General features: G+C 38.9%; 1 protein-coding gene across 1 annotated transcript in view; it reads right to left on the bottom strand.

Annotated features, from left to right (window-relative positions):
• The window catches only part of homer3b (homer scaffold protein 3b), a 47,582-nt gene that overhangs the window by 15,389 nt on the left and 16,517 nt on the right, over positions 1 to 15,676 (bottom strand). Inside the window, exons 3-7 of the mRNA XM_056378329.1 lie at positions 13,169 to 13,325; positions 11,220 to 11,351; positions 10,530 to 10,637; positions 3,848 to 3,856; positions 354 to 490 (exon numbers count right to left, since the gene is read on the bottom strand). Coding sequence (XP_056234304.1) covers positions 354 to 490; positions 3,848 to 3,856; positions 10,530 to 10,637; positions 11,220 to 11,351; positions 13,169 to 13,325 — 543 coding nt within the window. The remainder of the gene's footprint in view (positions 1 to 353; positions 491 to 3,847; positions 3,857 to 10,529; positions 10,638 to 11,219; positions 11,352 to 13,168; positions 13,326 to 15,676) is intronic.

The following is a 15,676-nucleotide window of genomic DNA, read 5'->3' as shown; positions in this document are numbered from 1 at the left end:
TCTCTCTCTCTCCCTCTATTTGTTGTTGAAACATAGTGGGGGAATCGCTGCTCAGGGCATTTGTGCCCATATGCGCCCTAAACTCTCGGCTATCGAGTCACCCCATTCTTTCAGAGTCTGACCATGTGTTCTGATCATTGCATCCATGTTATTGGTTATTAACACAAACTAAAAAGAGTAAAAGACTAACAGGATAACAATAATAAACTGCTTGAAACTACATAAAGACTCCCAAACTGAAAAATTGAATTGATTGAAATGTAAAAAGTCAATAGACAATAACTCTGGTGCACACAGAAGTACAAGGTGCAAACATCTTTTTGAACAACAAAAAAGAAAATGATCATTATTACCCTTCAGACAACATCTTCTTGACTCTTTCCTTCTCTGCTGTCAGCTCCACTTCGGCGCTCTTACTGCGGAACAGCTTTTCCTCACCCGGCCCATTAACTGTCAGCAGCGGCGGAGAATGACGATCCTCCGACAACTCCTGGACCAAAAACACATGACCCAAACAGAGATGACAACACAAACAGGACATGAGCTCTGTTATAGAGACAAAAAAGAAATCAGTTGCAGTTCTGTAACATGGTATCGGTTTCAATCAGCAAGAGGACTTCTCGGAAATCAATGAAAAAGAGAAGAGAGCTGCAAAGATCACTCGATTAATCAAGTAGCTGATCGACTATGACTGATCATCTATTTCCGATAGTCGATTTATTGTCTTGAGTTGTTTTTTTAAGAAAACAATGTCAATATTCTCTGGTTCCAGCTTTTCAGAAGTGAGGATCTGATGCTTCTCCTGACAATAAACTGAATATCTTTGGGTCTTGGACTGTTGGTCAAACAACAAAAAAGTCATTTGAAGACATTGCCTTAAGTTTGGTGACAGTGAAATAGACATTTTTCAACATTTTTTAGACCAAATGACCAGATTAATCAAAAATGAAAATAATCTGCAGCGGCGGCCATAAAAGACAATGTTACATACAACAGCACCAGTGTTAAAAACTTCACTAAAGAAGGGATGCTCCATCGCACTGTAAATGTCTATGATCCACACTGTAGTTTTCCTATCAGAGGACACGAGTCCTTTAACAGAAAGTGCCTGATTAGAGAACGACACTTTTAACAGGGTACAACTGCATTTTATCTGCACATTATTTAATTAAGAGAGGACATTTAATTCTTCAACATGGCCATAGTCAAAGTTTACTGATAGTTGATGTCACGCTGTTGATCCAGGATTAACCACCTAAAATTAGATTTTGGCTCTGAGGCCCAGGCTTGAGCTGTTGACAGGCCCGTAAGCGTCTCTATATTCAGACCTGTCATCAGAACAAAACAGATACAGCACAGCAGCAAGACAGGACACAACTCCACCTGTCAGCGTTTGATATGTCCCATCTGGGCTCCTGTAAACAGGCTCCATGCAGAGCGAGCAACCATGTGTGGCGCCCGGCTGCCTTATCTTCATACAGCCTCAGCGATCTGATTGGACTGATTCAACAGGAAACGACTGAAGTGCAGTTCCTCATTCCGAGGGTTTATGTGGAATTTGTGTGTAAGCGCGTATAAATGATACACATGCTGTTGAGATATTACATACTGTATACTGCACAAGAAATAAAGAAAAGAAAAGTAGTCATATAACAATAAAAATAATTCCACCTAAAGGGCCATTCGGTAGCTGGCTTGATAGCTGAGATTCATCCTGTCCAATATTTTATATCTTCAATCTTGTATATTGTAGCTGTATTGTAACAGACTTGTTATCTAAATATAATCTTGTTTCAGGTCAATAAAAGTTTATAGGATTAAGTCAGATCTTTATTTGTGCCTTTTTGATGTTTTTGTTACGTTGTACTTTTACCGTGACTATAATTTCTTGTCACAGCTTTGAACCAAAGCATCTGCCAAACGAATAAATACTAACAACAAACTTACTTGATGATTCATTTACAGTAATAAAGAGACATTCATGTCAATTTCTATCTGTTTTGTTGGGAACTAAAAACATTTGACGAGTGATCAACGTGACTATGTCTTTTTTCAGATAACAGATTGTTTGCGAGCAGAACTAAATAGAACCTTTACAATATTATTAATACTAATAGTAGTACTTGCTTGTTAATATTCACTCATACAGTTAGCCTGCAGATTTTCTGCAGTTTGGGGTTAGGGACTAGGGCTACAAACAAGACAGCTGGTGTCTGACTATAACATATATATATACATACATATATATATATATATATATATAATATATATATATATATATATATATATATTTATATATACATATATACATACACACACAGATACATATGTAGCATCTAACCAAGTAACTTATGATATGACTGACCTTTAGTTAGAAGACTGAATGGATCTACAGAGAACACAATGTGCACCTCGCTCCTTGTTTGGTTATTGCACTTGGACGTAAAGTTATTTGTGAACAGATGTGGCTTCTAGGAGACTGTAAGTCAAGCCTTCATATTCATTCATATTTTTTGTGTAAATACACTTCCATATCTGCCACATAAGAGTCAGCAGTCCATTCCTTTGCTTTCTTTTCATCGTACCCCATTAGCAGTGTCCTACAGTATAAAGTAAAGGTTAAATAAACGGAATGGTAATACAGTACCAGTAGAAACATTCATCTTCCTCTCGTGTCAAGAGGAGACTTTGAATATGACATTACAAGCAGATGGCTTGATTCCAGCCTGGCACAGTCGAGTCAAACCAATCTGCTTTGATATTTTCCTTCCCTGCTGCCCAGAAATGGGTTCAAGCTTTCTTCCGCACTGTTTTGTGAACTATTTTCCTCAGTCTGAGGCTGTGTGTGCGTTTGTGTGTGTGTGTGTGTGTGTGTGTGTGTGTGCTCAGTCTCCCTTTTTTTAAAAGCCCATGCATCCACCCAACCTGACACCCAGTCGCCCACCCCTCATTGCCTTCTGTCTTTCATTGTAGAAACCTGAAACCTGTCAACAGCCAAGTGCCTCAGTGAAGCTTTACCCTGCACTTACTGTAGAAAAAGCTTGTATTATTAATTCAATCTAGCCTGGCTATATTCCCCTGAGGACAACAGTTTATTATCTGTAGCTCAGCAGCTCTCTGTCTGTCCATATAGATGGATATTTTAATAAAACACATAGCCGACTCCACGATGTGGATGCGTACCGTGTCCAGAGGAAGGAACCCGAGAGCAGGAGAAAAATCAAAGCTAAGGCAACTCCAGTCCGGCCCCAAAGCCAACGCATCGGCTGTGCGTATCCCTGAATAATTCATACTGTGGATCATGTTTAAGTCATAAATGGGATTACAAATTTACAGCAGTTTTTCTGTTGTTGTTCGCTAACAGGCGGAGTGGAAACAAGGCAGAGACATTAGAGGACAAACCTGGAAACGACCAACTACTAATTAGCCCGAGTTCAAAAGGACCAGCGAGGAATTCTCACTTTTAAAGGAGGTGTCTGTGTATTTGCTGCTCTCTGGACATTCTACAATATCAGTGAAGTGTGTACTCTGGATTTGATCAATTTTGAGGAACGAAACTCTGGTGAATTTAGCTGCGTGTTGCCATAACCTCTGCAGATTAAATTACACGTTGTGTTGTAGCTGCTGTCGTTAACAAAGCTTTTTCTCCTCTGCAGCAAACACCAGCTGCGTTCTGAAGCTAAATTTGTTCTGAAGTCAACTTTGATCAGACTCCAGATGAATTATTGAGCATGATAGTCCATGCAACGCTGAGTCTATGAACACCGCAGTCCCTGGGACAAAAGAAGATGGTTGTCTTTGTATTGCTTTTTGATTGTGGGGTGGTGTGTGTGTGTTTTCAACGCACCTGGGAGAGCTGAGAGACCAATATGTCCCATGATGCATCAGGAAGGAGGAGGGTAGGGGGAAAATGAGGAGAAAGAAGAAAATAACAGTTATTAGATAATTAAAACCAGGCATTAAGCACTATTGTCTTTGAATACACAGTGATCCATCCCGTTCCCAGTTCATGATAGCTTTAAAGTTTTCTGCACAGGAACTAATGGATTTGTTTTGAGTTAAGAAAAGAACAGGAACAGGAGCAATGACTATAACTGAATGCTAAACAAACTGAGTCCCGCCCACACTGTTTGAGTGACAGGTGATCCCTAGGAAACACAACAACTGTGAGCACTTAGCCACAGAGACGGAGACAGAGCAAAGATGGAGACGGAACATTTCTTTTTCTAATTTCAGCATCAACAAAGTAAAATACAATTAAAAGAATATAAAAGAAGAAAATCCACCCTCAATACAAACTGAAAAATAAATATGTATGTATATGTGGATGTGTGTGTTGTATTTTAACAACACCTCAAACCCCAAAGCAACAACTTCAAAAACTTCTCAGGGTCCTGTAATCGATTGTAATCGATGGGATCCCAGATACGTTAAATACTAAACAGCTTTCATGATGATGTCACTGCACCACTGTTCGTCTTTAGTACATCTACACTGTTTACTTATTTATCCCAGCATCAGTCCATTTGCTTTTCCTTAGCTTTATAAAGCTCCCGTTTCTACACCATGTTTCATTGAGACCACAAACCTGCTTTATTTATTCATGTGTCCATGCATCAGAGGTACATGCTTACGCTCCTCTTGGAGCACCTGTATTCACCACTAAACACACACACACACACACACACACACACACACACACACACACACACACACTTCTTTTTAGTTGGTTTTAATGCCAAGTCTGTGGTATAAAATATTGATGAGTGGCATTCCTCTCTGCCTCTGCATAGATACCACGTATGGGAGGAGATGGGGAGGAAAAAAGCTCCAATCAGCAAACGCAAACAAGTGACAGCTGTTACTTGTCAGAGGAGGGAAACAGCGTCGGTATCCTGCTGTGCTCACACTGTTGTTCAGTTGATTTATGGAGAGCGATTATTTCTTCTATACTGTTTTTTTTTAGTATGTATTCACTCTCACCCTGGAGCTCAGTGGTTCCCAACCTTTTACTCTCTGACAGATGCCACCACCCAATCAGATATGCTCAGGAGCCCACTCATTAACACCACACACCAAGTGTGTTTCTTTTAAACTGGATAGGATGTTGTTTATAAGGTGATGTTTTTACAATAATTTGTCTTTTCAGTAGGAAAAAAACCCAGCAAAAATTGCACTAGTTCTACTACCATTTACATCAGTAGAAGCCGCATATGTCAACCCTTTATCCATCACTTTAAGCAAACTATTCTGACTTGTCTTCCCAGTCGCTCACTAGTTTTTCCAGGCACTCTCAATCACAGCATTTAGTGTTGAAAGAATAGTTTGACACATTGGGAAAAACGCTTCTTTGCTTTCACGAACGCGTCAGATGTGAGGATCTCATGTGTACGGTAAATATGTGGTATGGACCTTCTCCTCTAACTTTCTGCAAAAGAGCGAATCAGCACATTTCCCAACATGTCTTTAAGGTGTTAACAGCTGGCTGAGGTTGGTAGGAGGCGTGTCACGTTCAGTCAAGCCCCATCATAGCTGGTCATTTAATGGTGACTGGGACAATAAACACACTAAAGATGATATTTTACTTCAAATTAGCTGAATCTTTCCATTAACCCCGTGTTAACTGCAGACATACCTCCTCTTTCTGTCATCAGTGTATTACGGCAGGCTTTACCAACCCGTGTTGCTCAATTCAGCTGGTGCTGTCACAGTAAATGGATCAGCTCCAAATTAATAGTCATACAGCGACTATGTTCATCTTTAAATTTTGTAGAATTTGCTGTTGTTTGTAAGAAATATTTTCATGGCCCTGTATCTGTTCTTATCTTCCTGTAACAGACTGGAGCTGCAGAATTTTCTGATCTTTCTTCCTGTCTGGTTGAGTCACTCTGAGGCCTGTGATCATATTTTATTGGATAGAATTACAACTGAAAATGTGCACAAATACAAGATGTTTTAGAAAATATTCTTTGGCAATTTCCAGAAAAAGGGCTTCACCGCTCACACACCTCACACGCCTACTTTCCTTGCTGGTACATATAAATAAATAATTTGAGTAGAGCCAGATGAGACAGTAGGAAGACAACTGTTATTGCCCTGTAGTTGTATATATTTTATCTTTCCTAATATTTCAATATATTTATGACTATCGTCTTTAATCTTGAGAGGAATTATTTAAAATGTGTTAGAGGGCTTTGTGTTTTACAATATAAAAAGGCACTAATCCAAACAGGGTTATGGGTTCACCGTTGTCCCTGGTGAACCCATAACCCATAATCTTTATGTTTTTTTCTCGCACAAATCACGTTATTATCTTTGCACTTGTCAATTTCAGAATGCTCTCTGTGTTGCTCTGTTCATCATTCTTCATGTTTATCTCACTGACTCCTCCATCTCCTCCTCCATCTTATCTCTGAGCTCTGCAAATATGCCTGAAAGCTGAGGCTTTACTGAATGCAGATCCCCTGCTGCCAACCACATATCACACTTAGGATATGTGCTTTGTAAAGCCCGAGGCTGCATAGATACAGCTCTGCAACACTGTGGATTGGTTACCAACCAGGGCTGTTACTGACCAGCTGGAGGTGGTGCAAACCGTACTGATACACTGGCTGAAGGAGAGAATAAGAGCAGTACACGATGCTGCAGCTTCTCTACAGCATTGTATAAATCATCATTTCTCTGTTTGTTAGTTTATCATAAAGGAACATTATTTTGATAAACAATTGCATATTTCAAACTCTAATCTGCACTAGTCAGAAATCTTTCTTGTTTTGGTTTTTCATTATCAATATGCCCAAGTGTTTGTAGAAGGCTTTCAACACAGGCACACACACACACACACACACACACATACACACACCAACACACACACACACACACACACACACACACACACACACACACACACACACAACACACACACACACACACACACACACACACACACACACACACACACACACACACACACACACACACACACACACACACACACACACACACAAAAAACCACATCAGCCCTAATGGAGCTCTTAACTTGCATTATAGCCACTTTGGATCCCATCAATAGTTCATACACAAAGTACCATCGTGTACTCACCCACCATAACAGCTTTGATTGGGTTTTACTTCTTACATCACACAGGTTCAGGAACTCAGCAATGAGGTGTTTTACAACATGCAGGGGCGAGTCAGAAGTGAGAAGATGTGATAATAACCACAACAACACCTCTGTGTTTACTGCCTGACACAAAATCAATGACTGCTGTCTTATAGAGAAATGGGTACAGGCTGCAAAGCCTCTTCTGACCTTGTCTGACTTTTATTTTTTCTTCAAGGCCTCGCTCAACACTAAACAAGCTCACTAGTTGCCATGGTAACAGGATATAACACTTCTGCCTGCTGCCCTGTCACTGACCCTGACCTCTGACCTCCAACCTCTGTTGGTATCCTATTTAAGGACACATATAGTGTTTAGTGTTTGTGTAATTAAGTACATAAATAAATAAATAATAATAATAATAAATAATACATTTATACAACTCCTCCACTATATTTCAGAGAGAACTACTGTACTTTTTACTGCATTACATTTATTTCACAGCTTTACTTGCTAATTACATTGTATATTAGGATTTTAAGATGAACTTAATATCAACTTTAACATAAATTATGGTACTTTGTAATAGAATAAACTACCAAACTGTATATACAATAGTTTAAATTGGCTGCAGCTCGTCCAACTACAACAGTAAAATGCTAAAGTGTCAGTAATAATTATTCAGTAATAGACTGGGCTCATTTTGCTACATGTTGACTGTTTAATACTTTAATATTAATGAGTACATTGTGCTGGTAATACTGTAAATTGTTCCATAAGTATGGAAGTAGGCTTTTTACAATATTTGTGTTGCTGCTTTAGCTTAAGTAAAAACTCTAAGATCTTCTTCTACCACTGGTGTGCGACATGCAGGGGCAAGAAATTCACTTCACACGTGTAAAACTGGATACGATCACAATATCAGCCTAGAACATGTGCAGAACAGGGTCATCAGCTTTTAAATACTTTTTTTTTTTTTAGAGGAAGGTGTTTTTTGGACACGTCTTTTCCTGACGTTCCGCTTTGTTTTTCTTCTTTTCTCCGCTTTTTTTTTTTTTTTGCATTTATTCTTGTTTTATAATAAAGCACTTTGTATCAATGTTAATTCAAAAAGTTGCCGAGTGGTTAAGATGCATGGCTCCTGACAGCAATGTACCCAATTCAAGGTCCTTTATTGTGTGTAATACCAATCTCTCTGCCTGATTACTTCCTGTCTGAAGTTTCACTGTCCCATAGACAGAACGACATCAAAACAACAAATACAGAAAAACATATTTTTACTGATTACAAAGTAAGCTTTTGTCCACTACAAATATATTTCAGAGTAGTCAATAAGAGAGTAATTGATCAATGTCAAATACACTGATGCATTAGCAAACTGAAACACAATAAGAACTGTGAATATCAATCAATATATGATAAATTACAGCCAAATTTGCAGTTTAAAAGCATCAAAATGACTTTTTACACTTCATATTGAACCAAATTACAAAATGTATTTCGATTTAAAATGCAGTGAGTAGAGCGACAATATTTGAGTATTTCACTCAGTTTTGAGCTATGAATGCAAAAAGACACAAGATACAGTAAGTCTAAAGATCGAAGCTGGTCGAGGGGAAAATTACTGATCAATTTGACCTTCGACCTTCCATTCTCAGGTCTGCTTCTGTGCAGCTCAGTCGAGCATCAATACTCTGAGAAAAACCGATGTAAGCCCCGTGGCGTTGCGAAAAACCATATTTGATAAAAGTTTGTTGTTAAATGTCAGCCAGTCTTAAGAAATATTGTTCAATTTCTGCTCTGGACTTCTTGTACTGTTGACCTTCATGGTAATGATGTTTGTTTTTGTGGTATCCACCAGTGTTTTCTCTCGACCGCACTAAATAAATAGACGAGACAAACGATCGGCTCTTATCGGACTGTCTCACAGATGAGGTCGAGGGTGGCAGCGTGACTCTGCAGTCTCTCAGACCTGCTGAGTGGCTCTTTGGTAAGACTTACAGTCCACACACACAAAAACATTAACAAGCACTTTACTGTTTTGAATCTATGTCACCATGACAACTAAGCTAAGAAACTAAACTTAATGCTGAAACTTGGAAGAACTAACTAATAAACAAGACTGGCAGAGCAGCTGTGTGACATTTATTCCCCCATGTTTGTACAATTAAATCATGTCCTCCCAAACCGGGTGTGTACTTGTTGTTGTGTTATTGTCGACGCTGTAAATGTCAGAAGAACTGCCCCAGTAAATATCGCTCTGTGTCTTGTAATCTACTCGTGATATCGTTACTGGGCGGCTTTTGAGAGGGAGAAAAGGTGAAAGACAAAAAGTTTCTGCTGCAGGCAAACTTTCACTTCTCTTCTATCAGTTCCACCAAGAAATCACAGACGCTGGCAGAATAAAAGCTGGCCATTGTCCTTTCAGCGGCAGCAGCAGCCAGATTCCCCTCAATTATAGATGAATCAGCTCCCCTCCCCTCCTCCCACCATCTCCCGATCCCTCATTCTTCTTTGTCTCAGTACTGGCCATTACTGCCCCTCCAAACACCTTCAATGCCAGCGTCTCTCATCTCCATTTGTCATGCATGAAACCTTTGAATGGAGTTAACCAATGGGAGAAATAATGGAGCAGTCAGATGGGGATCCATCTATTTCCTCATGGTTCTGTATATGTTTAAAATAGGAACACAGCCACTGAGTTCACTGTCATATTTACATTTTTTCATGTTTAAAATTACATTTCTTTTTAAGTTAAGAACTCTCACTTGCAGTGAAAGCTTTTCAGTTTAGATTCATAGTATAATACCAGTGGTTTTTAAATCATTACTGATCTGATCTGCACACTGTCACAAATATCACCGATAATTTTACTCCCATTAGAGTCAATTCAAAAAAATCTTTTTTTTTCCTTACACTTACATCTCATTTCCCTGAATTCAATAAATCCAGTAAAACCATTCTCCATGCAGATTATTTAAGTTTTATTATTGCGGTTTGCAGTTCTCTACTATTAGAGAGGTCTCCCATCCACCCATGACCTTATTTGTGATGCTAGAAGCATCTCAAAACTCAGTTTCTACTCAGACACAATGTCCCAGTTACTCAGGATAATCCACAGGCCCCTCTTGGGGACAGTCTTTTTGTATTTCTTTCCCCCTCTGGGAGAAAATAGTTCCCAGTGAAAATTGTTCATTTTAAGTGAATTTCCAGAGCAGCAAATGAAAAAGTTTTCATGAGGTGACTTCTTGTTATGGTACAAAACTACTAATAAATTAGCAATGAAAAAATATATGTAAATGATCCCTTACTCACATTGTTCACTCATTTTGGCTGATTACATCTTGGCATTTACAGAACATGACTGATTGAGCTCTGATATCTTTGTCAGACACAAAAGCTTTATGAAAGAACAGCAGTGCATTACCTGTGGAGCTGCAATGTTGAGCGCAGGATTGGCCAGTTCAAACCTCTCCTGGGATTTCTCTCTGGCCAAGCGGGCCGCCTCCTTCACCTCTTTAAACTGCTCTGCAAACTGCAGGCAGAGGGAGGGCAGAGGGAGAGGTCACACTCTGTGCCAAGAAAACCTAAAAACTCATCACTGCAAGAAACACACACTCTTCCATATCTTCCCCCAGTACCTGTACATTTATAATAATGTTGGTTTATCAAAAAAAAAAAAATTCTTCACTCCAGAGGAAAATCAGGATGTCAGAGTTATAGTTGTTCAATTATATTGTCTGGGTATTTTGACCTCTGACTCCTTTTCTGCTGTTGCACTGTAATTAACATAATAACAACTTGTGTTGAAAATAAAAACAATGAAATAAAACTGTTGTATAACTTATGTTCCCTCATAGCAAAGTTCTTGGAGATAAATTAAGATCTGGAAAGAAAGCGTCCTGTGAAATCTGTGTCATGGTGAGAAAAAAGAGAAAGCGTATTTTGTGTAATGGAGACACTTTGTAAGTGTTGGTGTAAATGTAATCCAGCTGAATATGTGCTAACACAAAGTGAAAACAGGGCCTGTATCACTGCTTCACTGTCCTCTACCACTGTCTGTGTAACAGTAGTATTTGGTTTGAGCGTTGCCTCGATGTTTATGGGTGACGTTTACCTGCTGCAGCTGCTGCTCTGTGGAGAAGCCCAGGCCGTAGACGGTGTTGGCCCGGCTGTCTGCCCACTGCCCGAACTTCTGGGAGGTCTTGGTGAAGGTCATGTTGGGGGTGATGGTGCTGTTGATGATGGCCTGGCACCGTACAGGATGACAGAGGTTAGAAATAGCATGAATAACAAAAGGTAGATCAATGACCCTGGTAGGAGAAGTGAGACACTGTTATCATACATATGTGATATAAATAGTATAAATAGGAATGGAGCAAGAACAGGGAGGGATATTTAACATGATGTATTAAATATGTACAGTGGAAGGTGTTCAACCATCATTAATTCCTGCTACTCATATGTTCACTAAAAAACATTTATTATTAATAGTTTACATTTTGTTTGAATATCAACGTTTTTTTTTTTTTTTTTAATTAATTTGTTATATTCCCTTCAGTTTTATCTGCGACCATATTTCAATTTAAGCTGTCAAGTAAAAAAAACAAAAAACAAAGCTAGAGTATCTGTGATGAAGGTGCATTGCCTGTGATTTTGCCATAACTAGCTGGTGTGCTGCGCGTTTATTTATGTCCTGTAGTCAGACACATGCATTTATTAAACTACTTCACGCTATTAAAAAAAAAGCCAGTTTTCAAAAGAAGGTAATTTTCAAGGACAACAAATTCACAACATATAAAGTCAGTGACCAAGAACATTAATAATTCCTGCCACCTTTAAATGCCAAATTCATTACAGCACATTGTTATTTTTCATATGTAAGTACTTGACCAGAAAATATGCTGATTTTCATCTGGTTATCAAGAGGCCAAATCTTCACTGCGCAGCGCTCCAATAAACAAGCTGGTGTTTAAGCTTTTTCTTTCTTACTGCTCATTAGCAATGATAAATAATTCGCACTTAAGTGAGGACCTGACTGTAACAGTTACATGTAAATTACGCAGTCTCGAGCCCTTGTTGTTGTGGTACTTACGGTTAAATAATCATCATGGAGATCTACTGGAGAATGTGCTGCGTGCAGATAAAGACAGAATGTCTAACAACCAGGCCGCAGAAACAAAGAGAGCTAAGTGAAAAAGCTTGTTGTGGTGTTCGGTGATCTGTTCAGTAACCGATCATCAGTCTGATAAGGAGGATTTATTGCCAAATATAGATTTCCTGAGTGGCTTCTCCAAAAGCCTCTAATCTCGGTACAATACGCTGGCACACATGGCTGATAACAACAAAGAGCAGTGAGTTTTATTTTGGCGCTAAAAAGATATCTCGTTAGTGCTGCGACTCCCAGGTGCCTCAGTGTTGCTGTGGGTGTGGCATTACCGATGTGGATGTGTTTGAATTACTCTGCTGACAATGTGCATATCTCAGCCAAAAGACAGCCACAGATCTGTTTCCATTTATTTGAAGGACCTCAGAATAGGATGCGCAGAGTGGCCTCAATGAAATGAAAGTCAGGAGAACATGATACTACACGAATGAAGAGCCCATACACTAATACAATACTAATAGCATATGAAAGAAATACTGCTGAATGCAACAAGATACATTGTTACAGCAGAAGTAATGCAATCTATGATTAAGCTAAAAAACTGCTTTTAAAGTTTGCTAAATACACTGATGTGAAAAATGTGGCTTCACAATTGATTCTTGACATTTCTCTTTTTAAAAGAATCTAAGCAGAGTTGCTTGTTTTGTGAGTCTTGACCTGAAAATGTCACCAGATAAAAAAGTGTGTCTGTTGTGTGTCACCCAGTGAAGAAAGTCTGCTGCCACACTTGAACCACTCCGTGCTGACCAATGAAAAGCTCACATTCCTCCATCCTTGTCATCAGTCCTTCGTCACCTTTCCCTGCCTTCCGTCTCCTATGTGTGTGTGTGTGTGATGTGAACATATGCAGCAGCATTTACGCGTGTGCATCTGTGTTTTCATGTGTGTTTGGCTCTCACCTTAGTCCCACCCACACTGATGATGCGGTAGACGCTGCGGCTCGCATCGTAGAAGAAGGACACGGTGACGGCGTGTTTGCTGGCCGGCAGCCAATTGCGTTTGGTGGCCGGGTCAATCTGGAAGACATGAGCTCTGGCGCTGAAGATGGGCTGCTCCCTTTAAAACACATAACAACAGACCATATTGACTTAATGTTACTGGTTACTTAGTGTGTAAAAGAAAAGGGGCTTTCAGTTTTTTGGCTAAGGCTGCGGCTGAACATGGTTTCTTGGCAGGAGGGAGTGGTGGTGATTGTCGCTTCACAACAGCTTCGGCCATTGTTGAGCTTATAAGACAAGAGGTTATGATGCTCCCTCTGAGCAGCGCTTCGTCTTCAGGGCAGATTAGAGGCTACAGTGAGTCGCTATCGGAAAGTGATGAGACAGGCCACAGACATCTACACATCATTAAAACAAATATGGAATAATGGAAAACATCAAACCACACGATAATTCACAAACACATACATACAAATGAATTCATAGTTACAACTATATTAAATCAAATAGATTCGATCTGATCTGTAGACCAAGGCAAGAAAATACTTACAGATATCGACACATATTCATCTGTGGCTGCAGAATTTCAGATCTGCCTGTTTCGTAACCTTGTCTGTGGCCTTGACATTTTACATGTCATATATGATAAATTACTACGTTTGAAATTGAATCTGTAAGTCATTTCTTACAACACTTACACCTTGTTTTCAGGCAGGTAGATGCTTTTTAGATACATGCAGTATATCAACAAAAACTACATATGTTTATTTGACAGCATGCTTACAGCATAATCTAGTCCTGGAGAACGAACTAAAAGGTATCAGTGTTTAATTTGAACATTATTTCAAACCTTTGGACAAACCAGAAAGCAAGAAAATACAAGGCTTTTTTTTTTTTGGCTTATCTTTATGTTATTCATTAGTGTTGTCCTCCATTACTCTGTGCCTGTTATTGTCCCATGAGCACCTGCTGGCAGTGATGCAGTAGTAATCTCCTTTCTACAAAAATAGCTTGGTGTCCCTTTTTGAACTTATTTCAGTAACATTTTCTTTCGAAAGCTAATCTCAACTCCTTTTCTTCAAATATGTAAAACATGTTTCTGTTTTACCAGTAGGCCTAAAAAGTGGGTGAGATTTTTTTTATTTTAAGAAAACAGACAATGTACAAGATCAATACTACTAGAGCAAACGAAACCCACGAGTGTAAGCGGACACGTATATCTTCTGCTTTGCACCTAATTTGTTTAAACGTTGTGCCATCAGTCACTTTCTAACCATACGTGTCACTTTCATCAGACCTCATCATTTGTCACTCAGCTCCATCACAAACAGCGAGGTGAGATTGAGGTTAAGAGTTTACATAGACATGCTCACGGAGCCAGTTTCTCAGTGGAGAAGCAAACCTCAGGGGATGTGAATCTGAATGTTGTCTAACTGCATCCATCATTATAATACACTGATGTGAAGGGTTAGTTTCAGGAGACATATTTCCTCTGGGCTGTTCAGCTACACTAGTTGTGGGTTTTATTTGCAAATGTCTTGAGACATTTGTTGATGAAACTCACTGTATGATTCCACACTTAAGCAACACAGATGAAATGGAAATCAGTTTGTGGAGCTTAAATAACAGAGTCTGATAATAATGATTTTCCATGGTTAATATTATACTCAATCATTTTAATTACCTTTTATTTTCTGCATAAATTTAAGTTAAGTTTGTGGATAATCCTAAACAACTGGGACATTATTGAAATTCATTTTTCATTGTTGTAAGCACCACAACTTCCATTTATCTCCACTTATTCGGGGTGGTGTCAGAAATCTGCAACAGAAAACAAATGAAACCAAATGTCTAGCTAGAAGTAGGTAGATGCTGCCAAGCGTACTGTAAGTGGTAAGATATTTTTTTTGGGGGGGGGGGGGAGTCGGTGAATTGACCCTTTAAAAAGTTACAATACCATATTTGATTAATATTACAATAGATAGTATAATCATAACATACTTCTGCCTCTAAGTGCAACTTTGTAATGTACACTACAAGTGTGGTTACCTACAACTCCTGAACTTAAATAGCAAAACCCATGATACTACACAACTTCCTGTATGGTTTTACTTTATTTCTATTTAATTTTAATGAGCCACTGGGTTTAATCTTTAATAGAGGCACCACTGCGAGTCAATTACACCAGCCAGTTCTGCTGTTCCTTTTATTTTACAGCATGTATATAGATATACTATCTATAGGTGTTATTTTTGGATGGAATCATTTTTCCAAAAAATGGCAATACATTTCAGTTAACAAGCTTTCATGTGTTACTTTATGAAAAAAAATAAATAGGCCAGTCATGATTAAACATCACAGCTCTTTTCATATGCATTACTTGTGTGTGAAAAAATGGAAACATCAAGTTCAAGAAACCTTTCTTAGCACATGGATCAAAGCCACAAGGCTAAAACATCTGTTCTCATC

The sequence above is a fragment of the Seriola aureovittata genome, chromosome 6, assembly GCF_021018895.1.
Source record: "Seriola aureovittata isolate HTS-2021-v1 ecotype China chromosome 6, ASM2101889v1, whole genome shotgun sequence".
In the NCBI taxonomy this organism is placed as follows: domain Eukaryota; kingdom Metazoa; phylum Chordata; class Actinopteri; order Carangiformes; family Carangidae; genus Seriola; species Seriola aureovittata.
The sequence above is the reverse complement of the archived record's forward strand: the minus strand, read 5'-3'. Positions and strand labels throughout refer to the sequence as shown.